At 41.2% G+C, this 26,263-nt stretch overlaps 1 protein-coding gene across 1 annotated transcript in view; it reads right to left on the bottom strand.

Annotated features, from left to right (window-relative positions):
• The window catches only part of RSF1 (remodeling and spacing factor 1), a 1,138,572-nt gene that overhangs the window by 52,249 nt on the left and 1,060,060 nt on the right, over positions 1-26,263 (bottom strand). Inside the window, exon 15 of the mRNA XM_069639968.1 lies at positions 13,544-13,735. Coding sequence (XP_069496069.1) covers positions 13,544-13,735 — 192 coding nt within the window. The remainder of the gene's footprint in view (positions 1-13,543; positions 13,736-26,263) is intronic.

Below are 26,263 nucleotides of genomic sequence, written 5' to 3'. Positions count from 1 at the left end.
CACAGTTCCTAAATTACTATGTTTCTTTGAAATACACTGTCTTTTGATATACTTAACATTGATTCTGTTGAATGGTCGACCAAACCTCTAGACAATTCTTACAGTCTATGAACCACTAAAGCACCTACAATTTAGGTTTTGTACAAATGTACTTTGTTAAAAATGGCACATTGTGAGAAAAGATTTTAGGTTCTTTGGACTGTATCAAAAATGACTATTATTTAGCCAGAAGGTGATTGAATTTGGATATCTGCATAAAATTATGTGTCTAGATGATTTACTAATATATACATATGCGTTTTCTTTTTCTGAATATTTGTAGATTGATGAAAAGTGAATGAACTTTCAGCCCCTGATGAAGAGAATGATCTCAAAACACATTGGGCATATATGTTTTGAATAAATTCTTCTGTGAAATATTTGATAAAGAAAAAAGACTGATTATTATGTATGAAATTTGCACCTCAGACCTACAGATAAGATATTTACTGAAAGAGTTATTCCTACTACTCTAAAACTACTGGGCTTATCTAGCCATTGATAGTGTGCAGGGGACCGGGGTTCCCTAACTGGGAACTTATTTGTGTCTTATTGTATTGACAACCCATATGCCAGGGCTGTTTCTTCTCCTCTGCACCTTAAATTTGTTTATTACATAACCGAATTGAATGAACTAATATTTTTACCTATTTCTACATATTTGGAGTGCATGGTGTTCAAATCCAATTGATACCACAATCACTCACACATACTTGGACTCAGCCAGATGGGAGCAGCCACAGTGGGATCTACTCCCACACTGCACACAGACTATGTACAACCAATCTTAATCAGCTGGCCAGGCAGCATTAAAACCCATCAAAAGCAAGAACAGGTACCAACCCAAACTCCCATAGGTAGGTGTGAAAAGAGTCACGAGAGATCAAACTGCGCACACAAGACACAGGTAATGAGTTGGCACAGTTGATCTTAATGTCCAGTGAAATAATTTAGTAAACCAACGCCTGACAATTCTCCAAAAGTCATGAAACAACCTTACAATCCAAAGTTTGTAGATTGGCAGGTGGCGTCCCCATCCAAACCAAAACCACTCTCAAACTGGCATATAGAAAGCGTCCTTCCCACACCCAGTCAACACTACTGACAACTCTTGACAATAAAGTCAACGAACATACGCATAACCACGGAATCCTCCTTTGACATCAGTGTGCAACTGGTATTCTAAAGCTGAAAGTGCACGAAAGTGTACTGTTAACTGTCAGAACGCTTGGTCTTCATCAGATTTCGCTGACACGCTGCAGACCGATTTACTGTGGCGCAGATCACATAGGAGGACGTCTTTTACTGCAACACGGATGTTGCCTGACTTGCGAGAAGACAAAGTAAATATATTAGCTAACTTCTTCCCACAAAAGACTTGAATTGACCCTGCCTACGGCAGAGTCCTTTGAATGAACCATTGACGTATGTTGTAAATTACTTGAACGTTAGTGATGTCATATTAAGTATCCGCCTCCGTTCTAACATTCTACTCTTGTCTTGTAGAGCGTAGTGATTGGAAAAGGGTCTGAGGCCCCTCCCCTCTGCCCCGCAAGGAGGTCTGAAATACACAGAGTGCAGCGTACTTGGAAGTGCATGAAAGTGTACTGTTAACTGTTTACTGTGTGCGGTGGGCAGAAAAGGGCTTGATTTTTATTCTATTTTAGATATTGTGAATCTATATTGAGTATATATTTTGTTTGCTTACTGTCAAGTTATTTTTAGACAGTAATTAAAGATATGAAATTACGATCCACAAAAACCCTTTATGATAAACAGTATGACCCAGTGCAACAAAATGAAGCAAGCGGTTATTAGTAATTTTAAAGATATGAATGATGTCAAGACAAATCGTGCATGTAAACGCAAGATAATTTCTCAACCTGGGCTGCTGACAGATTATAAGCTAGCAAAAATAACAAGTTTTTTTTAGTGAAATTGAGCAGCCTGGCTCTAAAATGATTGAAGTAGACTAACCTTTGATGACCTCCAAAGAGGTTGAATGCAGTACATTAGAAATTATGAATGAGTTAGCTATGGCATTTCCCTGTATCGGTAGTAAATTACTGTGACAAGTGGTAAAATCCACCTCACCAAGTAAAGGGAAGAATACAATACAATATCAGGTAATTACAGTATGCCTGATAGTTTAAATGCTGTAACACAACCTGAGTTATTGATGGAGGATAATGACTGTGAAAATGTTGAGTTCCTTAATCCCGGAGAGAGGTTTAAAATTGACCCAAGTTCTGGGCTAATAGTCATTGGGCAAACATGTCTAGCAATCAATAATAATATGACTGAGAAACAATTGGAAAGTCCTCATGAAGGTAAAGAGAACTCTGTTAAAATAGAGATATTAGATGAGACAAGCTTTATGAGTATGAATACAGAAGAGCTATTCCAAGCACTTGAAAATGTTTTAGTTACACTAGTGGAAAAATGTGATTCCATAGAAAGTAAATTAGCAATAAACTCCTTGTTACTATGTGATATTAGCAAAAGAAGCAAACATAAGATTTGCGATAAAAGCACAAACACTAATAGAAATTGAAGATGTTGAGGCGAATGTATACGCAAATACTTTTGATTCAAGCAAACCTAGAGTGCTTCATGAGAGCAAAAACGAATATAATGTGGCAGAATATAGTTTGTTGAAGAAGAAAGGAAGTTGTAATAAGGCGAAATTCGAACATATGAATTCTAAAAGACAAGCAAAACAGAAAAAAATGTAACAAGAAAAGAAGATGTGGACAAGCAGCCATGTATAGCTCAAATAAGTCAAGCCAGGCCAACAATGGTTGCATTGTTGAGGTGAATGATATGTTAGAAATAAACAAGATTGAAATAGCGGAATCTGCAACAAATCAGAAGAGTAAAAAGTCAGATTCGAAAACATTATCGATATATAAAGAAGCTAATTTTGTTGGTGACCATAAAGCCGTGATCCATGAGCCCCTAGTGAAAGAGATTAGTAAAGATAAAACTAAAAAACTAAAAAAGGTTAATGACACAGACATTAGAAAATTCTTTATTAATACACCAAAGATACATCCAAGCAATACTGGAGAAGAGTGGCAGGGTATACCTAATAAGGTGGTATTGAGAAAGGAAAAAGCTAAAAAACCTGGAAATTATTGATGAAATACTTTCAGATGTACATAAGCTATATGAGAACACACAATGTCCTCATAAGGAAGATGGAAGAAAGGAAAGTATGAAAAAGACTAGATCATTGAAGAATGGGGTGTTGATTAATGGAAAATTACAGCACTCTGAAAAGGTCATCGAAAAGACTAATAAAACAAGTATACCATGTGGGGTGGGGGGGGGGTGTAATAAAGACAATAACTAAAATATTTGAAGAATATAATAATAAGATGCTGCTAATTATAGTAGGAGACTTAAATGTAAAACTCAATTTTGTATCTGAGATAATAACAGAAGAACATAATTCTGAACCATTTATTATACAAAATAATACTAGGGAGGGTAAGGCAAGGATATCCCTTCTATGTAATTTTCAACTTTCTGTGTTGAATGGCAATACCCCTGGGGATTGTGTGAAAAACGTGACATGGATATGTGGGCAGAGTATAAGTATCCTTGATTATATGATTATGGAACAGAAGAGCTCAGGAGACTGTATGTGACATGGATGTTGGATGCAGAGAAGAAAGTGATCATCTTCCCTTATATCTCTTATTAAGGGATAAAGTAACAAATAGACGTATATCAAATGAATGGAGAGATTGGAGTAAATATAAATGGAACCTTAGGAATATTGAGAAAGGGAATGAGATGGCAATACAATTGCTATAAAATTTTATTGAGACCTATGAATTCAGGGCTATGAAACCTGAGATTAAGATCTTCAGTGAATTTGAATATGTCCCGGATAAAATAAAGGCAGCCGTTATGATAAAACGAAGCTATAGGTCAGTGAATGAAAAATGGAACCCGACACATCACAAGAAATTTGATAAAGAAAAATTTGAAAAAATGTGGATAAGAAAATGCTTAGACTAAACATTCACGAATGTATAAAAGAGAAGGCAACATATGGAATTGAAAAGATACGTAAACTTAAGATCCAGTAGAATAGATGGAAAAAAACTCACCTGAAAAAGAAAAAAGACGACAGATGGCTTACTTTGGCTAATGCAGCAAAAAATAAAAATGATCAAGCCATGTGGGATATTAATAGTAAAAAAGAAAAAATTCTTCCGGTTAATTTTATTCCAGAGAGTCGCTGTGTTACCCATGTTAAAAATACATTGGGGAGTCTGGCATGCGATGGAGAAAGCTGTAAAAATTATGCGATGGAAGGGAACATATACGGTTACCTCCTTGACATTATTAATAAAGACACTGCCTAATTCTAGAGCTGTGGGTACCTGTAATGCCCTTCTGAATAGATCCGCAGAATTATGGGCTAAGGTGCTGTATATTATATTTCAGTGGATTGGAAGATATGGAAAGGTGCCTGAATCATGGAAGAGGAGCATCATACTTCCAATTTATAAAAAAGGACCCCGCAAAGAACCTGCAAACTATAGAATGCTGGCTATGCTGGATATTTCAGCAAAAATGTTTGCTAAAATATTGTTAACTGAGCTCAATCAGTGGATATCTAGCTGTGGGATATTGCCTGACAATCAGGATTTAGGGTGAGGTCATCGACATCCCATAATATAGCCATCTTAGTCAGTGCAGTGGAATACTCATGAGACTCGAAGGCTGCCTGTTTATGCTGCCTATATTGATTTTTCTGCGGCCTTCGATACAGTCACGCGAAAAAAATTATGGGCCAAATTGAAAAAATGGGGAATACCTCCTGGCTTGCTTCATATGATATAATTATACCAGGACACGTCTGTTAGAGTTTGTCATGACATTGAAGGGAAACTGTCAGATGCTATACCCACATTACGTGGTGTCAAGCAAGGCTGCACTTTAGCAGCCACTCTTTTTAATGTATAACTGGCAGATTTTCTAAGAGGTACAAAAAACCCTCAGATGAATGATATTAAAATGGGTGTATTGAGGCTTGGATGGTTGGGGTATGCCGATGACGACCTTCTATTAGATTATACACCAAAGGGACTGCAAGTAAAGTTAGATGAACTCGAAATGTTTGCTGAAGCGAATGAATTAGTGATTAACATTGATAAAACTAAAATTATAAAATTCGAAGGTAAAACCTTGAATAAAAGCAAAAATCCAATTTGGACGAACGATGGGAGACGGATCTAAGTTGTAAATTAATATAAATATCTGGGTATTATCAACAACAAGCTGAAATGGAAAGAACATTGGAATGAAACCAAAAGAAAATGTATGATAGCCACTATGGCTTTAAGTAAATGTATTGGATGTCAAGGGAATATATCAATACGTACTGTGTTGAAACTATACGCTGCTAAAATTGTATCATGTTTGGTATATGATGCTGAAATTTGGGGATGTCATTTTAAAAATGAATTGGTTACATTTGAAGCTAAATTGCTAAAGATTTTATTGAGGATGCCCAAAAACCTGCCATATGAATATATTTTATTAGAATGCGAGCTGGACTGTGTTAACAGTCAAATCCAATTAATGATTGCTATGTTATATGTCAAATTGACAAGACTTAATAATGACATATTTGTGGTGAAGCTAATGGAACAATATGAGCAGCAGATAATAATGCTGACTTCCTAACATTACATCGATGGAGGGGTCTATGATAAATGGATAGGGAATGAAACGTTTGGCTGGCTGTTATTCAACATTGCTCAGATAAAGCGCAAACTGAAAAAGAAGATATATGATCGGGATAGTGAACAAATGCTAGTTCATTTGGCGACAAAAGCAAACAGTGGGCTATTCCATGGCCACTTAGCAATAAGAGAAAGTAAACCAACCTACCAATGTGCATATCCACATTGTAATACTATCCATTGGTATTTAAAGTTTAAATTTAACATATGCAATGTACTAGTAATATTAGGAGCAAAAATTGGTATTCAAAAAGAGTTTAGATATTGTACACTCTGTGGAGTAAATACATTAGAAACTGGTCATCATTTATTATGCAAGTGACACAGTCTGGTCTGGTTACGTAATCTACATCTTATGAAATACAATAATATGCATAATTGCAATATACTGGATACATGGCAAAGACTACTTGACAGAAATTATATGAATTTCATTTTCTATATGATGACATTTTATGTAATGATTTTAGATATTTTAAAAGCGTTGTCATATGGTATATTTATGTTTTAATTAGGAAGTGTATTTTTATTGTGACTGATCAGCTATTTTATGTGACTATATATGCAAAACGTTATTGTTGTAAGCATATTATTAAAATAAGTATCCTAAACAAAACCCCTGACTTCAACCAGGTACAACATCTTTGCTAAATTGTGTGCAACTCCTAGAAGTGCAAATTACCTAGTCACTCCACCCACTCAATTATGCACCCCACCTCCACATTCATGTACCTTGTGTACCTCCCATATACACCCCCACAGGTTTTAGTGAAACACCCAGTGTACAGTGTAGCCGGAAGATTGCTCTGTACTACAAAATTGCAACCTGCGGCTCGGGTTACACATGTGCATTTCATCAAAGGTTTTTCAACAAATCCAAATACCTGTGAGTTTTCATTTCATTAAACGTTTTTCAACACATCCAACATTTGATGCAATAAAACGTGTTAACACTTCAAAACACCTGTGATTTGTAACACATTTCATTAAACTTCTTAACATTTCATTAAGAATTTCAATGTGTTCTCAGTGCTAATCCAACAATTGACACCAGTTGGAGTCAGCAACTTCAATACCAAATACTCATTGCATAAAAAAGTGCACCATGTGGATGGCGCACCGTAAAAGCAAAGCGTCAACTTAACAGTATTATCAGTAATAATTCAATCCCCCACATCTTTTGATACCGAAACTTAGGAAGAGTTTCCGGTGCAATTGGAAGCTGTGTTCATCCATTCTACGCCTGGCATATCCTTGAGCTCTCCCTGGAGGATTCCTTGTCGCGCAGCAGTTTAAAAAAAAAAAAAAAAAAATCAGATGTAGCTCCATCAGCGAATCCCTGTAGACTGATGCATACAACAATGTGAGGACAGGACGTTATGTTGACGCAGCAAAGCCCATTCCTCAAAACATCCCGTTTGTGCAGCTGCTTACCATAGCCGCACACCATGGAACGTCAGATGAGGGGATTCCATCTACACCATTTCCCTTACCAGCACAGTGACATCACCACTGTGACTGGGGTCACCGAGATGGGAGTAAATCTGGGGCTCTAATTGCTGCAATGGTTGACCAGCAATCATACGTTGGACACAACCTATTCCACTTTGGTTGTCCTGCTGTTACCTGACAATGGAGCTTACAGACTTTGCTCCAAGGTGGGAATACAAGTGTTTTACAGGCTTCCTTACAAGGACAGTTGAATGCCTGAGGCAGTCCTGCGCCTCCACCACAATTATCTCTGCCACCTCCATGTGTGCCACTTCCCACAACGCTATAGCTAGGTGGCGCAGTATTGATTAGCATTGTCCCCCTTCAGGCTGGGTAAAGAAGCACAGTCCCTGCCTAGATGCAGGACTACATCATCAGACCTCTCCCTCAGCTTTACTTTTCATTCTGGGTTGTGGGATTCATCTCTTAGGGGGCAGTGGGTCACCCTCTTCCATTCCACAGTCTCATCAAGCTCCATTACTGCACCCCCAGTAGCAGTCACTTCCATTTCTCGTTCTCTGATAATTTACAGGTACCGGATTTCTCTTTGGGTTTCATCCATGGGGTCCGTATCTGAGACCAACTTGTTGCCAGTGTTATAGGTAGTTTGCAAAGGATACACTTGCTCTGTAGGATAGTTCATGTAGTTTATTACTCATCAGGATACATCAGGTCACATCAGGGTTTCATCAGCATAAGTAATCAAGAAGCTAGGAATGGAGAGCCCACAGGCTCCCAACATCCAGGCTACATCTTCATGAACTGCCTGTATCAAAACTTCAACCACACAACATTCTTCTGAGACACACAGGGTTCCACGCTGACATTCCACACGGACATCACCACTCACCTGAACATGCATAAAGGGACCAAGACCAGACATAACAGCAGCAACTGGTTGCCTGCGGTCCTCGAGTACAGGTACTTTTGAATAATTTCAGTGTCTTGACAGGGTGCATCAATGTGGTAAGGAGTCGTTTCAGGTATTTCAAATTGGATTGTTCTGTTTTCAGTGTGGATTGTATTGGCCCTGAGGAGGACGACAATATCAAGCAGTCGTTGAAACTAGTTGGTGCACCAATGGAGCTACTATAATTATGCTGGAGTATTGACCCACTGATGCCCTGATATATGCGTTCTATGTTATACACATATGCGATACCTAATATAGGTTGCTTTGAATTTGGTGACTTATTGCACACTAGTTGGCCGGTGGTCTAGCTGTGTATCCATGGGGTGGGAGTGTGCAATCTGGTGATTGCACCCAAACCACTATGGTTATACACGTCTTAGGTTTTTAATGTATAGCAGTGGTACTTTCAGATGTTTATGTTTCTATATGAACATGATGCTATGTGATTTGTGCATTCATAATTAAATATGATGTGTTTTGTATGAATTAAGGTCTAGTACTGCCTTTTGCACATCCTGGCTCGACACTTCTTTGGAATATGAGGAATTCGATAGTGACAATGATTATTGCTGTTCTATGAAGTGTGTGTGTTGTTTATAGTACATTTTTCCTGATCTTCATTGTAATTCCAGGAACCCTGGTGTAGTGTAGTACAGGAAAAATACATGAACATTAATTTGGTAGCCCCCAGTTATTAGATGGTTGGAGAATTTGGAAACTATGCAACCTGTTAACGCGGACAGAAGATTTAACTCTGCTTCCAACCTTTCATATAGCACAAGTGTCTGCAGCCTTACATTGGGGAATCCTGGGGGACAAATCTGAAGCACAGAAGACTATGTCCAACCAACTAATTATGAGGAAACTGCTATTCGCAGGGCTTTTACAAGAACTGTTCTAATGTCATAACTCTGTTAATTGTGCACACCAACTACTATTGCAATGAACCACGAGTTTGTAGCTTTGCGACGCCTTCTACAGGTTGGACGCTGTTAGGGAGTTTTGCAAAAGTCCACCAAAGGAAGAGCTATAGAAGACTCACACTTGCCACAAAGGGCTCCAACTCCTAGTATAGGCCTGAACCACACACGTATGTTGGTAGAAATGGCAGAGCAGCCAGACTTATCTTAGGAGGGAGAAGAGGCTTTAGGTGGTACAAAGAACCTAGAAAATTCACATAGGCCAAAGAAACACAAAAATAATGGTTTCTTTTTTACATACTCTAGGGTAGGACGCACAATAAGTAACTTTAGAAAGACCAATGTATTATTCACAGTAAGTAAATCACTTTAGTAATACTTTAGAATAGCTATATGCAGTTCAAATGTAAGTAAAACATTTGTAAAACGTTGCAGAATAGCTGTTCCAGGTAAATAAATGAAACGCCAACATAAGGTAAGTAAATACTTTGCAATTATTTCCTAACACTTTAGAAGTCCATCCTATCTAGTTAGGAGTGTCTCAGAGTTGGATTGGAGGGCAGAACATCTAGGCATAAGCTGTAGAAAGTTCAAATGTTCTCTCAGGAAGTCTTCTGCAGCAAGCAAGTAAGCAACGGTCTTTCGGAAAAAGGGCCAGGGACTTCATAGAAGGCTCTCTGAAGACACACAGGGGTTAGGCCTGGCCGAACGTGCATGGGAGAGCTCCCAAACACACAAATCAGCACTTCAGCAACCAATGAGCAGCAAAGCAACTCTAGGTAAGTCCTACCTTGAGTCTCTCAGTACCTTATAACGGAAGAAGAGGGTGCAGCACAACGCTTCCATGATGCAGCAGCAGACCTGGTCACCGGATTCCTAGCGAAGCAAACAAAAGGAGAGACACTGGAATGGATCTTGCAGCAGCAGGCGAGTGAGGAGGCTCTCTGCAATGGATTCTTCTCAGTTCTGTGATTTTGGCTCCTTTTGGGAAGCGCCAGTGAAGAACGATTACTGCCCAGTCGACTCATCTCACCTTTTCGGCCCACCACTCTGGTGAGGGGACTTCAAGGAGTGGGATCTTGCCTTTGGAGCTCCAGAAGGAGTCCACCAAGGTTTCGGGAGGTTTCGATCTTCAGTAGACGATAAACTGCGCAATGGCCACATGGCAAAGGGTATTAGCGGTTTACAGCCCGTGAAGGTCACAGCTCGTAGTGGGATAGCTCGAAATGCAGGTCATCTCAAGACTGATTGGTCCCAACAGTCTAAGGGAGAGAGACATCCTCTTTGAAGTTCTCGTGATGGTTGGAAGGAGGGAGTTGGGATCCAACAGCAGCAGTTTAACAGAAGGCATCTCTGGTCGTCTGGAAGTGGCTCTTGGCATCTCTGTTCATCTTCTTCCTAGTCGTTTCTTTCATTACAGTAGTCAGCTTGTCTTCAGCATCAGCATCCAAGCCTTTTATCCAGGAACCCAGCCAATTAGCACCCATGCACCATTCTAACTCTAGGTGGTGCTGTGCTTTTAGGACAGCAAGTCCCCCAGTTGGAACTTGTCCCAGGCAGGTATACCAGAAGAGAAAGAACAGTAGCGTTTTAGACTCCTCGCTTGTTTTCTGTCCTCACAGACACGCTGGAGCCTTGGCGGGCTTCACAAAGGTTTCCCGCCGAAGAAAAAAGTCAAACCAGGACCTCCCCCACCCAGCACGACAGAAGGACCAAGAAGGGACAAGCACAAGGGAAATGGTGAAGAAAATAATACAGCCACAATGTTGGTTCAATGGTGACCCCTTCTGTGCACTACCCTGCCTCGGAGTACAACCTGGTGGTAATAATTGCCCAAAAGTAGGTAGGATAAAACCACCCCCACCAGCCATTCAGATTTGCCTCTCACGATAAAGCTATAGGAGCAGTGAGAACGGGGATCCAGTGTAACTCCTAGTATAGGCCTGAACCACACCTCAGCACTCCACATAAGGTGGGGTGTGCTGATCTCACAACAGAAATTGGGAAGGATACTAAATATCCCCCTGCCTTTGGGAACATGAGTTCTCACAAGGTAAATAACAGAAAATAAAAAGGGACCCCCCCAAGTGGCTTTCAGAAATACAAACCAAGGAGAATCACACATTGCGGCAAAATACTGGGATCACCAAGCGTAAATTCCTTAGAAGGAATAGCCAACCGAGATAAATAGTGAGCCTTTCCATGTCTGTGCCCAGGGCAGAAAGTGACCTCAAAGGAGAAGCGAGAAAAAAATAAAGCATCCACCTGGACAGACTAGGATTGATACATTTTAACGATTCTCCAAAAAGTACGATTTTTCTGATTTGACTAAACAGTGACTGTTTTGCCCCTTCCAGGGGGTGTCTCCAGTAAAGGAAGGTGTCTCGAATGGCCAACAATTTTCATTCATAGATTGAATAATGTTGTTTTGCTAAAAGGAGGGCTCAAGAACAAAAAGCCACTGGATGTCAATGCCCAGTAAGTAGGTCACTTTGGGAAAGAATCAGTCCTTAAGTGATTTCGGAAGTATCTGTCTCCACAATATAAGGTAAGTGGGATTAAGATGCTTAACACTGGGGCTATAGTAAACTGCCCCCAAGTTCAAAACAAGTTGTATATCGGACCAAACAAAAGGAACCCCATTCGTGGTTAACTCACTCAAAGGTAATGCAAGTGTTGAAAAAGGTTGGATAAACTGCTGGTAGAAATGGGCAAAGTCAAGGAATTTTTAAGTACTGCCTCCACTTTGGAGGTCTGCATCTTGGGACCACCCAGAAAGATTTCAAACCCCAAAAAAGAAACCAGGGGGCGTTCAAACTACTTTTTACATTTAGCATACAGCTGGAACTGAGGCAACCGTTCAAGCACCGTTCTTACATGTGTTCAATGCTCTTCCAAAGAAGAAGAATATCAAAATTTAAACTAACTAGACAACTAGACATAAAGCCAAGAGCTCTCCGAGCACCTCAGTAATAAATTGTTAATAAAAGAAAATGTTGGAAAACTTCCGGGGAGCCAAAACTCAAAACAAAAAGTGTATGGGGAAAAGGGAGGCAGAGACATCTCCCTGCTGAGACGCCGAAGCATCACAGCAAATTGCCGGTGACATTCTGTTGAGACCAGTCGCCCCAGAATGCCTCACCCAAGACATGTTATTATGCATTTGTATAGTGCCTATTGCCATAGTTCATGTCATCAAAGTGCTTTTGACTCCCAAAGATGCAAAGGAGGAGTAGGACAGAAAATTCAGTAGTGGTAGGGAGGAGCAAAGTCAAAGTAGATCATTGGGAAGAGGGATAGATAAGATGCTCAGCACGGTCTGAGAAGGAAAAGGTGAAAGAGCTATGCATACAACTGGATCAAATTTATCATGGGACTCAACTGGGCCAGGAGGATAGCTCAGGGTCAATGCGATTGCCTTGGAAGCAAGACGACACGGAGCAACACAGGTTCGATCCGGTATTAAGTACACCCCTGCTCACAGGAAAGTATTGTTGCCCAGTCCCTGTGCAGACCAGACAAGAAGAGGCAAACGCATGAGCGACCAAGACCACCAGCAACCAAGAGTGACAAACCTTCACTTAGTGGAGAAGTACTATGTGTGAAAAATATTTTAAAGGAATTCAATGGTAGACTCTTGAGGCAACTAAGTGATTGAACACAGGATCATAATGCGTAACTGTGATCAGTATTGAAGGATGTAACGCAGATGCAGTTCCCAGTACTGGGTCCGGATTACTTAAAAGTTTTCCTGTGATAACTATGAATACATCTGAATTTTTAGTTAAACATATAGTTCAAAAAGCAGTGCTTTACCTTTGTGTAACATTGTCAGGAGCTGACTGGAGGCCAACCCTAGACACTTACTGCTCTGCTGATGGCACTTATTGAGCCTACACACCACTGCTGTAGACAGGTTTTCATATTTAAAAAAGGTTTTCATATTTAAAGAAAAAAAGTTTCCAGTCAGAAAAAAACGAATTGAGTGACAAAATATTTAAATAACAAAATGTTTCTTGGAATGTGAAGGCCAAACATGGCCACAGATTCCAGAGGTCATTGGATTGTGAAATGAAATGCAGCAGAGGCATTCATTGGCAGTGGTTGGATTGGAGGTGAGGGACATTTGCATAGAGACTTCCATAACCATACTATATTTCTTCAATATTTATTTTAATATCATAGATTTTACGAGGCTGAAAAACACCAGATTGTGCATCTACGAAAAAAAATGGTACAAAAACAGACATGTAGTGTTGCTATGGAGTTTCAAACATTTAAAAAGGTTTACTTGGAAATCACAATAAATATAATTAGAAAAACTATGATAGTTTAAAGTTGTACTAGGTCAGCTGCTCATAAAAGTCATGCAAAATCTAACGGTGTGCATTTAAATAAACAAACGTCATGCTTACCATTACTGTCTGAACTGGTATGCCTTCTTTTGAGTACACGTCTCATTTCCTTGCCTCTTCCGAATCTAACACTTCTCTTGGAGCCGTCGCTTTCAGAATCCTCCCTGTAGTTAACCTGCCGTTGCGCATTCCTCCTCGACCTCCTTCGCTGTGTTTCCAAATAATCATCACTGTATTCACTGTAATTACTCTCTGAGGACACGGAAAAAAGCCTTTTTAAATCTAGTCCGTATGAACATGACTAAACATGTACATATGGAGCAGTGTGAGCTGGGAGTTGAAGATAGCTCACAAAATTTAATCCCTCTGAAGCATATTTTGTGAAATATTGAATAAAATCACATCACATTCTATGCAAGATTTGTCCACAACTTGTTTTGCACGACTTTTCTTTATATTTCTTGTCCCTTCAAAATCTGATCTATATTCGTTTTTGAATTTATTCTGATTATTTTCCTTTAAGACCATCATACTTATGAGAGTGCTTTTAGGATTCAGTTTTTCTGCTTCATTATTATATTTACCAAAATGCAGTCAAGAACACATATAAGAAGAGTTCCTTGGTATGGCAAGCAGTGTAAAAAGGGTGAATTGTTTTTATAAGGTATGTAAAAAATGTGGAGACTGTAGGGAGATGGGATCTTCATCTAGCAAGCTCTAACAAACAGGCTATCGCAGCAACAACAAAAAAAGAAGAGTATGAGGAATCCCCTTTGGGAAGATATTCTTGAAGCCATCCTAAATAATTATCAAGTTCAATTTTGGACTTGCTAGGGCGCTTAAAGTATTTAGGTTGACGATTGATCCCTGGCAAATCAAAATGTGTCACGCTGAAAAGGATGAACTTATACGTACTGTTCCTCGATCTTCGTACAGCCTTCGATGGCATACCACCTACTAAACTATGGGAAAAACTTTGTCAAGGAAACATTCTACGCTTTACAAAGCCATACCATTGCTCTACAAGGACAATGAAGCAGTGGTAAGGTAGGGTTTAGGTGGGGAAACTACAGCTTCTTTCGAGGCAAAAAGAGGCCTGCTGTAGGGTACTCTGGGTAGAATGCACTCTAGGGGTAAACAGACCAGTTTTGTTTGCCAGAGAGTCTAACATTTGAATACATCTGACAATCCAGTTTGCGATTGCTGCTTTAGTAAGTGCATCTCCTCGCTCTGCCTGCTGCCATTGATATCTGTTTTCCTGAATACTTAAGTTTTGTCTGGTACATTACTGCCCTGCAAACGTCAAGTGTGTGTCGAGCCCTTTCTCCTCCACTTTGCAGGTTTTAGAAGAAAGCTGGTAATTCAATTAACGTGGAACTTGGAGATGAATTTCAGTGAAAATCCAGGGTGTGTTCTTAGTACCATTTCATGTTTGTGTATTTTTGCAAAGGGCTCAGTTACCAGTAGAACTTGTAACTCACTAATCCTTCCGACTGAAGTGATTGCAATAAAGAAAGCTACTTGATGCATTGGCTCAAAATGGGCCCCCCCATTAGCCTTGAGAGTACTGTGTTTAAATCCCGCCCTAGATGTGTTTGACTCCCTCCATCAAGGCTTGAAGTACTGGTATCTTCCAACATGATCGATTTGGCTGTGATGTAGCGTAAGTAGCTAAAGCTGCTAAATTTGATTATTATTTTTTAATTTTTTTTATTTGTCTGGCTGAATAATTCAACCTTTCAAATTTTCATTCATTATACTTACAAAGTTTGATTTACATAATTTGTACAATATTCATTTATACAGTTCTAAAAATAAATAACTATCCTTTATATATTAAATACAACGATAATTTAATTATACATAAAATGACTAGAAAGGGTAGTAATCATAACACAAATAAAACAATATTTTCTCATGAGAGATCTAATTCAGGTTTGTCTCTCCAGTTAGAATAACATTCACATATTGGACAACTTAAATTTGTACTGCAGTTCTTGAACTAGTGAATAATACACACCATATTTCATCTTTAGATCGATAGCAGTTAAACAGGATCAATTGGTTAAAATGTCTTTTCCGTGTATGATTCAAAGTCGGGCATTCAACGACCAAATGTGACAGAGTTTCTATCTGTGTCCGATCAGTACAAAATTGGCAAGTATTATGGTTTTTCTGTATTATCCCTCTTCTTGCTAGGATTTCATTAATTGAGCATAGATTCATTCGTATTCTTAACAATTGATTTCTTTTGTAATGAGAAGGACTTTTTGCTAACCAAATGATGTGATATTAAAATCCACATATCTTTGACATTGATTTAAGGTACATATCCAGTCAAATCGATGAGATTGTTTGGCCTTCTCAGAATTCATTATTAGAAGTTAGATTGTGATATTTGCATTAGCATCTAATACCTATTTACTCCAAGTTTTGGGAAATTTTTCTGTGGAGGATAAGACATATTGTGCCACCGTACCCAGAATATTTGATGCAGATGCTCCTTTTAAGCATTTTCTGTATAGACTACACGATGCAGTGGCCTAAATGCGAGTACTACTCGCAACCAATTTAAAACCAGTTACTTTGAGTTTCGGTTTAAAGATTCTGATCTAAAGACACTCCTACCTATTTTCATGTGTAACTGATGGAGCATGGCCATGCTGAATTGATCTCTGCTCACAATTTCATGATTCACATCACACATTATGCCTTTTCTTGAGCGCGTTTCACAGTTCAAAGGGGTTATTATAAAATAATGATTGAACAGTATGTGAACTACTTCCATGCTTATGCTAGAAAGTCATTTCTTACCCTTTGGATTGGACAAATTAAATATTTCATTTTTGTGGAAAACATACACAAGTCATATACTCATGCTCCACCAAGCACTCACAGATGCAGACAAAGCACTAAGAGTAGCATTATCCACTTTATTGTTTGAAAAGAAATGTTCACTTAATCAGAAACTGCATGTGTGAAATGTGATTTATATGGCTGATTTTCACATGCAAGAAATTAAGTATACAGAATGTTAGGATTGTTTATTAATTTGAAAAACAGATTCTTTCTATGGTCAACTGTACATACACAAACACAGTCTGCTGCAGTGCTCACGAAGCAAATCAAATAGACAAGGCTCTGTTTTAATGCTCCACAAGGTATTCTTAAGAAGAAGGAATTCAGCTGCTGCATGATGGCCTTTGGTAATATATTGTCAAAACGATATATTAAAAGATTTATTTTTAGGGAACTAGTTTTGTTTATGTTCAGCAATATTTTGTTAAGGTTTGATATGGTTTTCTGTGATACTCATTTTTATGTTTGTTGCATATTTGTATAAAAATGTACACATTTAATTAAGTTTTCATTGATATTTTTGTTGAATATTTGTTTTGAATGAACAAATAATGGAGAAGCAAAAATTCTAATTTATCCCATGGATATATTGTTTCCATACTTCCATTGGTTAAGAGAAAGGAGTAGATATTCAAATATATTTACAAGAGCAGCAAAAGTGCAAATTCTGGTCCAAAATCCTTAGCACTTGGCCAATTTTTCAAAATTATAATTGCATGTTTGCTTTGCCATTTTTCACATACAGAAATTTAAAATCCCCTGCCCCTCCTTGCAGATCCCATGGCCAGAATAAGTGAAACCACATTTGCACTAGTGGATGGAAGCGAGAATTCGAACAGGTTGATTCCAACTGTTTTACCCATTTATTTTAACCCATGACTTTAGATTGTTTTTAGGGAACTTCCCTTAGAAGACGTGTGCTTTTGATATAGTTGCTTTTAGGCCTTTCCAGTTAATGGAACATCACTTGTCCACTGGGTTGCACATCCTGACAGTACTACTCTGGGTATATCTTAAATTTTATTATGCTATATTCTAGGCTGCTGTACACATTATTGATTGGGTGTAGGCTTTAGACTCTAAGAGAGTAGGTTGCTAGAACTATATTCAAACATATTGTCAATATAGGTGACTGCTTATTGTTTGACTTTTTTTAATGCTCATATCAGCACTAAAAGAGAATAAACCGACAAATGCTAAATAAAAGTGAGATCATGATAAGTGTGGTTTGGTCTATAATTTAAAACTTTCACATGAATACTAAAAACCCATAACAAATAGTTATTTCACTATGAATATATAATATATCCTTCTCATCAATTGATACAATTAATTTGTTGCTCATAAAACTTTCAGTTAAACCTGTACGCAATTAACTAATTTCCATCAATTACGTTTAACAGTCATATGTTTAAATCACTAAGGTGCCCAGTAGATACTATAACATTAAGAAACAATTATAACATCAGCCCTTTCATAAAGTCTCCTAACATTATTTGCTATCCATTTTTTCTCTTCCATTGTTTGTCTAAGAAATTAACAATGAATGCATAGATTAAACGACATGTTATAAATTTGATTACAAATTAATAGGGGGCTGGCTTATTCAAGTGAGGTCCTTTCTTCCTTCTAACAACTACCGATTATCAGTATAAAGTAAAGTTCATAGTGCCTACTGTTTAACAGGTCATCAATAAGTAAGTAATGTTTGATATTTTCTTGTTTACAGTGCGTAATAAACTCTCCCTCCATACTAGCAAACACCTCCTTTAAGAAAGCAACAAAGGCTGAGGACTGAAATAGATGTAATCCATGCATTGGTCTTATCCAGAAATATTCTTCACCCAAAGAGGCTGGGTAATGCACACATCTTTAAAAGAAAATATACTAATGTCCCACACTGACTCACAATTAAGTACCACATGTTTCAGGCTTTCTTTTGGATAGGATTTACATAAGCGACAACTGCTTAGTACGCAGTCCATTTTCCTTCTTGGACCTACAACTTCTAATGTGTATAGTATATTACATCAAAATCTCATGCACCAATTACGGTGCTCAGGACATGGGAATTTCTATAAACACAACATGGCAGTAAATAAAATTGGAAGGTATTTCATATATTCCGTTAATAGCTTATAATTTAAGTTTGTTAGGTAAACTATTTTATCAGAGCATTTAACATTGCTCTTAAGGAGCACATGATTATCACAAAGTAGATGCATCAACATCTAAATCTTTTAGATAATCCTCACACTGTTTTACAAAAATATGAATAACTTCTACTTGCTCATGTCTTGTTGTATGAATACGTTCTGTAAATATATTACCTTTCGCTGTCCAGATCTTAAGAGCAGGTATATTATCAAATGAGGAGAAAGTAATCTAGAAGAGAGAAATTATTTGTATGAAGATATGTAGGCATTATTTACTGAATTGTATGGATAAGATTGAATTGGGAAATAGCCCTTATAGTACTTGAACCTTTGTAATCAGAATGAAAAAGTATTGTGAACGTATGAGCACCCTTCCTGTCGTCTTCTATTTTTGTGCCTTTGTATGTTATATGTATTAGGATAAATGTATGCATTTGATTAGTGCTTATCAGATGAGAATGTATCAGTTTTATAGTAGTCTAGTTAAGGAAATGTTACTGGTTGTTACACCCGTTGTGTCCAACTTGATATGTTCTATTGTGTTGAGTAGATATTATAGTGGGAGCAATCAAACGTGTACAATACACTGTTCTTAATCTGTATATGGAAAATTATAAACAAATCAATAAAACAAAAAAAATAAAAAGGTTCAGTTTATTAAATACCTCTAGTATACCTCACATGATTGAAGGCCTAGTTCAAACAGTCCTTAGTGAAAAGTTATTTTGAAAAAGGTCTTTTCACTTAAAGACCGATTTAGAAGGACTGTTCTCTGACCGCATAGGAAGAGAAGTGACGCTTCAACACAAACCTCATAAAACAGCATTCCAACACTCTTAACCAATTCAAGTTGACCATTTCCAGTAATTCAATATACAGGGAGTGACATTTGCCTTGTAAAATCCATCAGTGGCTGGTGGCAGTGAACCTTTTTACAAATTCGGTGCACCTTTACCGCAGGTTGTTTTCACAGCTGCGGTAAAGGCACCCAAGGGTGCCCGTTTTCTCAAAATGGGCAGTCGTCTTTTTTTGCCATTTAAATGCTTCTTGTCCCTTCTTTGTTCTTCCCCTGCCTTGTGTGAATTTTATCTTCGATGGGAGACCTCGTTCAAGCTGGCCCAGGAAGAGAGGGAGGAGCCCAAAACTCAGCAGCCCTTTGTCTTCCAGCCTGACTGCGAGCATCCACAGTTCCAACTGGGAGGCTGGCTGTCCTGAAAAGACTGCCAACCTCTTAGGTTTGAATGTTGCATGCCTGTTTGATTGGCTGGGTTCCTGCATAAAAGTCCGACCCTGGAAGTTGAAGAGGTAGTTTACCACTGGAACGGAATCCGAAGATGACAAAACCGCGGCTGAGATGATTTCCAGCGACTGCTGAGTCTGATGTGTTACCAGAGCCGGCTGTTACCCTTCCTTCCAAGAGACTTGGGGACGCGGAAAACGACGATCCCGACCGGAGAATGGTATGGTTCACTAGACTGATCAAGACTTGTATTCCGAGCCATTCCACATCATGGTACAACCTTGCATGGCTGCAATACCCCAATAGCCAGGGAACCTGGAGAATGCATTCCGAATCGAGCTGAAAGTTTGGTGCCCTCCTTCTGGCTCTCCGGATACACGATTTAAGTCCTTGAAGTCCCGTCACCAGAGTGCTGGACCAGATTAGAGACAAGAATCAGACCTGCGATATTTAGTCTTCTCCTGGCTCCTGAAAAGGGTGCCAAAACAACAGAGCTACATCCAGTCATGAAGAAACTTGCCTGGAGCCTTCCCATTGGTCCCTGCTGCAAAACCCCTTCCAGTGTTCTGTCTTCATGACAAGGAATTCATCAACCGGGTTTTTGGCTGCAGGTCGTGACGTTTCTTCTGCTGCACTCTTCTTCTGTGCCGAGGTACTGTGTTGGCTGGGATATTTACTTACCTTAAGCCTGTGCGATCTCTCTATAGCTTTTGGGCTTTTTTTGTGATTGGGAATCCTCTCAACCAGTTCACCCAGGCCCAGTGCTGGAATCCTCCTAGGATGTCTTCTCAGAAGTCCCTGGACCCTACCTAACTTTAAAGTGAAATGCTTGTTTGTGGAGACTTCCTCAGGAACTCTGACTTTGCCTGCCACTGAACCCTATCTAACTCTGCCTACAGCTGGCACCTAGAACACCAGGGTCCCTCTTTTGCCTCAGAGACATCAAATGCAATAGACTAGGGAAGCACTGGATAAGAAAAGGATTCAGTCTTGAAAAGTATAACAAGTGTTAAGTTACTTACTTGTGAAAGAGTTGGTTGATAAATGTCCCTATGAGAGTGAGTGTTACCTAAACCAGGTAAGGGTCCCAACTTTTTTTCTCGGGGGATCAGAACTCAAAGGGAACTAACTCAAAGGGAAAAACAAAGGTGAGTCTGATTACCCCTCTTTCCATTGCCCCCAGTGTTTCAAAGTGACCAACAATTACAAATTAAACCAATACCATTTGATCTTGTTATTATGAGGCATCATGAACCCAGGACTTGCGCAATAGTTACAAAAAAATGTATTCAACTTTTATTATCACATATTGTATCTGAATAAAAAAGGCAGCATTTGCCACACATATAATATTACACAATTAAACAATTCATCATTTGTTAAAAAAAAACCTAGTTTTGCTATAAAAGACAAAGACCAAGCGCATAGTGCACCAATAGGACAAAGGTGTGAAAGCAACACAAAGGTTATATTTTTTTAACCACTCCTCTGTTTGCATGAGAATCCCACAATTGATTCACATGCGTATTTCAGATAGCTCTTTATCCCTATGAGAGTGAACAGCTAAAAAGGTTCTTACTTACCTTGAATGTGTTTTGCCATTCTTAAAAGAACAAGTTCCTTTCTTACCTGGTAACGTTCTTTCAATGGGATGTTCCTCAGACGCATTCCACATCTATGACAGTAATCACCACACCTGTGCTGTTTGGGAAAAATTTTCAGCGTCATTGTCCTACGTCGATACGCTGTCCCTTGAGGGCCTCCGTCGAGCCAACATCACCGGATGTTATATGTAGGACACACAACGCCTGTAGCCTCAATTGTTTTTTTCCACAGAAAGTGTGGCACCAATCTTCTGCCAGCATGACTACAGAAAGCCCTGCGGAAACGTAAGCTGCAATCGAATAAGAAATTTTGTAGAGGGGCAGGCTGGGACGGAGCGATGTGGAATACGTCGGAGGAACATCCCATCGAAAGAACGTTACCAGGTAAGAAAGTAACTTGTTCTTCGAGGGGATTGTGTCCTCCGACGTATTCCACATCTATGACAGACTCCCCAGGCAGTACCAACGAATGGAGGAAGGAAAGAATTTAGAATTTTAGAATGCCCAATCAAATTGCAGAATAGAGGACCGCCTTACCAAAGGCCAAATCTTGCCCATGGATAGAATCCAGGGAGTAGTGTTTTACAATAGTATGGACAGAGGCCCATGTGGCTGCTTCACAAATATTACGAATGGGAACTCCGCTCTGCAGAGCAGTAGAGGCAGCCACACCCCTAGTAGAATGGGCCCGTAAACCTACAGGAGCGTCCTTACCCGCCAGACGGTAGCATTCAGAGATAGTCAAGATGATCCATCGGGACAAGGTCTGCTTAGAAACAGCTTGACCTAAACGCCTTCCAGCGTATCTCACAAATAGCTGATCGTCCACTCTGACCCAGGACATCCGTGAAAGATAGAAGCTCAAAGCTCTCCTAGGATCCAACCTATGGAGCCTCTCCTCTTCCTTACCAGGATGCGGAGGAGGATAGAATGCCGGAAGAATTACCTTCTGGCTCAAATGAAAATCCGACAACCTTCGGAAGAAAAGGAGGACGAACCCTAAGGACAACCCTGTCCTTATGGAACACCATTAAAAGGTGGCTTGGCGGAAAGTGCCTGCAACTCACTCACTCTGCGAGCGGAAGTAACCCCAACCAAAAATACAGTTTTAAAGGTCAACAGTCTCAAAGGACAAGAATGTAAGGGCTCAAACGGAGCTCCCATTAGGAATTTCAGAACTAGGATCAAATCCCATCCCGGCACCTGGAAAGGAGACAGTGGAAACACATTAGTTAGACCTTTCAGAAACTGAGCAATCAAAGGAATCTTAAAATAAGAACACTCCTCAGACGAGAGCTTAAATATGGACAGCGCCGCCAGGTAACCCTTAATGGTACCCACTTGCAGGCCCTTGTGGGCCAACGAAAGCAAAAAAGACAGGACCACAGGAATGGCACATGAAAAAGGATCCACATTCTTTACCCTGGACCAGTCGCAGAACTTTCTCCAACGGCAACGGTACAGGGACTTTGTTGCGGGCCTTCTGGCCGAAAGCAACACCTCCATCACGTCCTCAGGGAGGTCCCAATCCTTATACCTTTCAGATACCAAGCATGAAGGCTGAGAGACTTGACCTCTGGATGGAGAACCCGACCCCCCTCTCCCGTGAGAGCAGATCGTCTCGATTGGGAAGACGGCGTGGAGGGCAGATGGACATGTCGAGAAGGTCCAGGTACCGCGCTCTCCTGGCCCATGCCGGAGCAATGAGGATCATTTGGGAACCGAACCTCCGTAACCTCCGCAACACTTGTGGAATGACAGGGACTGGAGGAAACGCGTACAGCAGTGGGAAGGACCACTCCACTACGAACGCGTCCCCTAAGGCTCCTCTTGGAGGAAACTCCAGCGAGCAGAATCTTTCGCACTTCCGGTTGACACTGGTGGCGTAGAGATCCACTTGTGCGCTCCCCCAAAGTGCGAAGATCTCCAAGAGAACTTCCTGAGCCAGCTCCCACTTGAGAGACTGTGCTCTGCCTGCTCAGAGTGTAAGCCGCCTCATTTTCGTCTCCAGCCAGATGAACTAACGAGATAAAGATTTCCTGCTGGAAGGCCCATCGCCTCTCTGCACAGTGGGAGACCCCCTGCCCCCCCCCTTTTGTTGAGGTAGTGCATGGCCACTGTATTGTCCGTCAAAATCAGGACATTCTTCCCCCGCACAGAGGGCAGAAAAGCCTCAGGGCTAGCCTGATAGAACTCAGCTCCAACAGATTGATATGGAGTCTGGACTCCGACAGAGACCAATGTCCGCTGACTATCAACTGGTTGACATGAGCTTCCGTCACGATCGTTACCTCCGGCCAGGGTAGCCAAAATGGAGCCCCCTTCATCAGATCGCCTTCGACGGCCCTCCACAGTAGATCCTGGTCGACCGAGGGCGGCACCTGAACAGGATCCGACATCCTGCCGGAGGACTGTGACCACTGCATCTTGAGAGCCCACTGCAGAGATCTCATCCACAGCCTGGCCTCTGGCACAAGTAGAATGCAGGATGCCATGAGGCTGAGCAACCTCAAGAACTCGAACGCCGGGAGCCTCTGGGCATGTTGAAACTTGTCTACCATCTGCACAATGTGATGAGCCCACACCTGGGGAAGCGAACACTGCCTCAGGGATGTGTCGAGTACTGCTCTGATGTACTGGAGCCGCTGGGTAGTTGTCAAGTGGGACTTCAAGTTGAGGGAGAAGCCCAGCTTGTGAAGGGAGTGTCAGGTGACGGACATATGATCCAGGACTTGCTCGGGAGAGCGCGCCCGATAAACCAATCGTCCAGGTAGGGATAGACGTGAATCCCCCCTTTCCCGAGATACGCTGCCACCACCACCATTAGCTTGGTGAAGACCCTCGGGCGGAGGTCAATCCGAACGGCAGGACCCAAAACTGAAAATGCAAGTCGCCAACCGCAAACCTCAGGTAGTTCCTGTGCTTGGGATCAATCGGCACATAAAAGTAAGCATCCTTGAGGTTGAGAGACACCAACCAGTCCTGAAGTTGAAGGGCCTGGAGGACTTCAGAGAGAGTAACCATCTTGAACTTGTCCTTCCTGAGGAGCTTGTTCAAACCACGCAAGTCCATGATGGGTCTCAATCCCCCGTCCTTATTCGGAATAAAAAAATATGGGGAATACCATGCCTTGTTCCTCTCCACTACAGGCACCAGTTCTATGGCGCCTTTCTCCAGCAGGGATAGGAGTTCCTGCGCAAGGAGCGGATCCGAAAGCTTCAAAGAGAGCTTCCCCGGTGGATTGTCGGGAGGGCTCTGCCAGAAAGGAAGACAGTAGCAGTCAGCTATGATCTCCAGAACCCACACATCTGAAGTAATGGCATGCCATTCTACAAGATGCTGCGGCAGCCTTCCCCCAACCGGCGAACCATGGGACACCGCCTCATGACTGAGCGGAAGCGGCTGCGGCAGTGCCTGAGGGCAAAGAGGCAACTGCCCGAGCGGCTTTGGCACCTCGAGTACCTTGTTTTCCACCTCTGGTACTCCTACGTTGGCCCCTTTGACTGGCAGCTCCCCTCGATCTACAAAAGGAAGAGTAGTATCGAAAGGAACCTCCCCTCCCCTAGGACGAAAAGGCAGAGGTTGACGTACTGCAGCGCTCAACGACTTCGCTGCACCATTGGAGGTCTGCAAACTCTCAAGGCTCTCGTCAGCCTTGCTGCCAAAAAGATGGTCACCATCAAAGGGCATGTTGACAAGCCGGGACTGTACATCAGGAGCAAACCCCGACTTCCGCAACCACGCAAACCTGCGCATCACAGTGCTCGCCGCCATGGACCGGCTGACAGTCTGCCACGTCCAGACCCGACTGAACTGATTCACACATGGCATCCTTGCCATCCTGAACGAGGGCAAGAAAACCATCCCGTTCCTCCCCTTCGGGAATATGTTCAGCCGCCAAAGATACACAATTCCACAGAGTGTGAGTGAATCTTGCCAAGGCACAAACGGAGTTGGCTGCCTTTAAAGCCATACCCCCAGATGAAAATACTTTCTTCACCCAACCGTCAAAGCGCTTGTCGTCCCTATCCGGAGGGATGGTAGGGTATGCAGCCTGCTTTGCTGGAGCCGTAGCCGCCTGCACCACCAAACTCTCCGGAGTGGGGTGCGCAGACAAGTAGCCAGGGTGGCCACTGGCTGGATGCTATTTTTTTCGGTAGTGACTTATTCACTGCCGGGAGACTCTCCGAAGCAGTCCAAGCCGCCGCCACCCTTCTTTGTAAGGCCATATGAAATGGCAGCACTGGGTCAGTGGGTGGACCTTGGTCAAAAATATCCGTCAGGTCATCCTGCAGAAAATCCACAGGTGGAGCAGACCACCCCAAGTACTCTGTCACCCTCGACATGAGACGCCTGTACGAAGACTCGTCGTATGTACCAGGATCAGGCCTGACAAACTCCAACTCCGGGCGTTAGGGAGAATTCTCTGTTTAGGCTGAATTTCCTAACCTAGTGAGTCCCCCAGCAGCTTTGCTGGATTTTTGGGGTTTATTTTTTTCTCCTGCCAAGAGTGAGACTCTTTTACCCTCACTCTTGGACATGATTTGAGTGTGTTCCTTTGACTGCGTTTAATGGGCTATGGGGTCTTTTACTCCATAGGGCTTCATGTGTTTTTGTGATGTGTGTTACACAGCACCCTCAGTACAGTAACACAGGGGTGTCATAGTGACCCCCCAGTATAGACTCCATACCCTGGGACTGACTACTGTCTCCCAGGGCATGTAAAGTCACCATTGACTTTGCTAGTCTTAAATTCTGAACAGAACCAGTGCAAACCATCATATTGTGGACGTACTGGCTGGGGCAATTCGATTTCCCCGGGGTCTGTTAGTCGAGGGGGCACGTCTCCGTCCCCCCTGATCGAGTTTTGTCTGGTGGCAGTGGCTACTACTTTTTATATTCAACCGCGAATATCTCTCTA

Source organism: Ambystoma mexicanum, chromosome 7q, assembly GCF_040938575.1.
Source record: "Ambystoma mexicanum isolate Mex_15411 chromosome 7q, UKY_AmexF1_1, whole genome shotgun sequence".
In the NCBI taxonomy this organism is placed as follows: domain Eukaryota; kingdom Metazoa; phylum Chordata; class Amphibia; order Caudata; family Ambystomatidae; genus Ambystoma; species Ambystoma mexicanum.
This window is presented reverse-complemented; position numbering and strand designations above follow the sequence as displayed.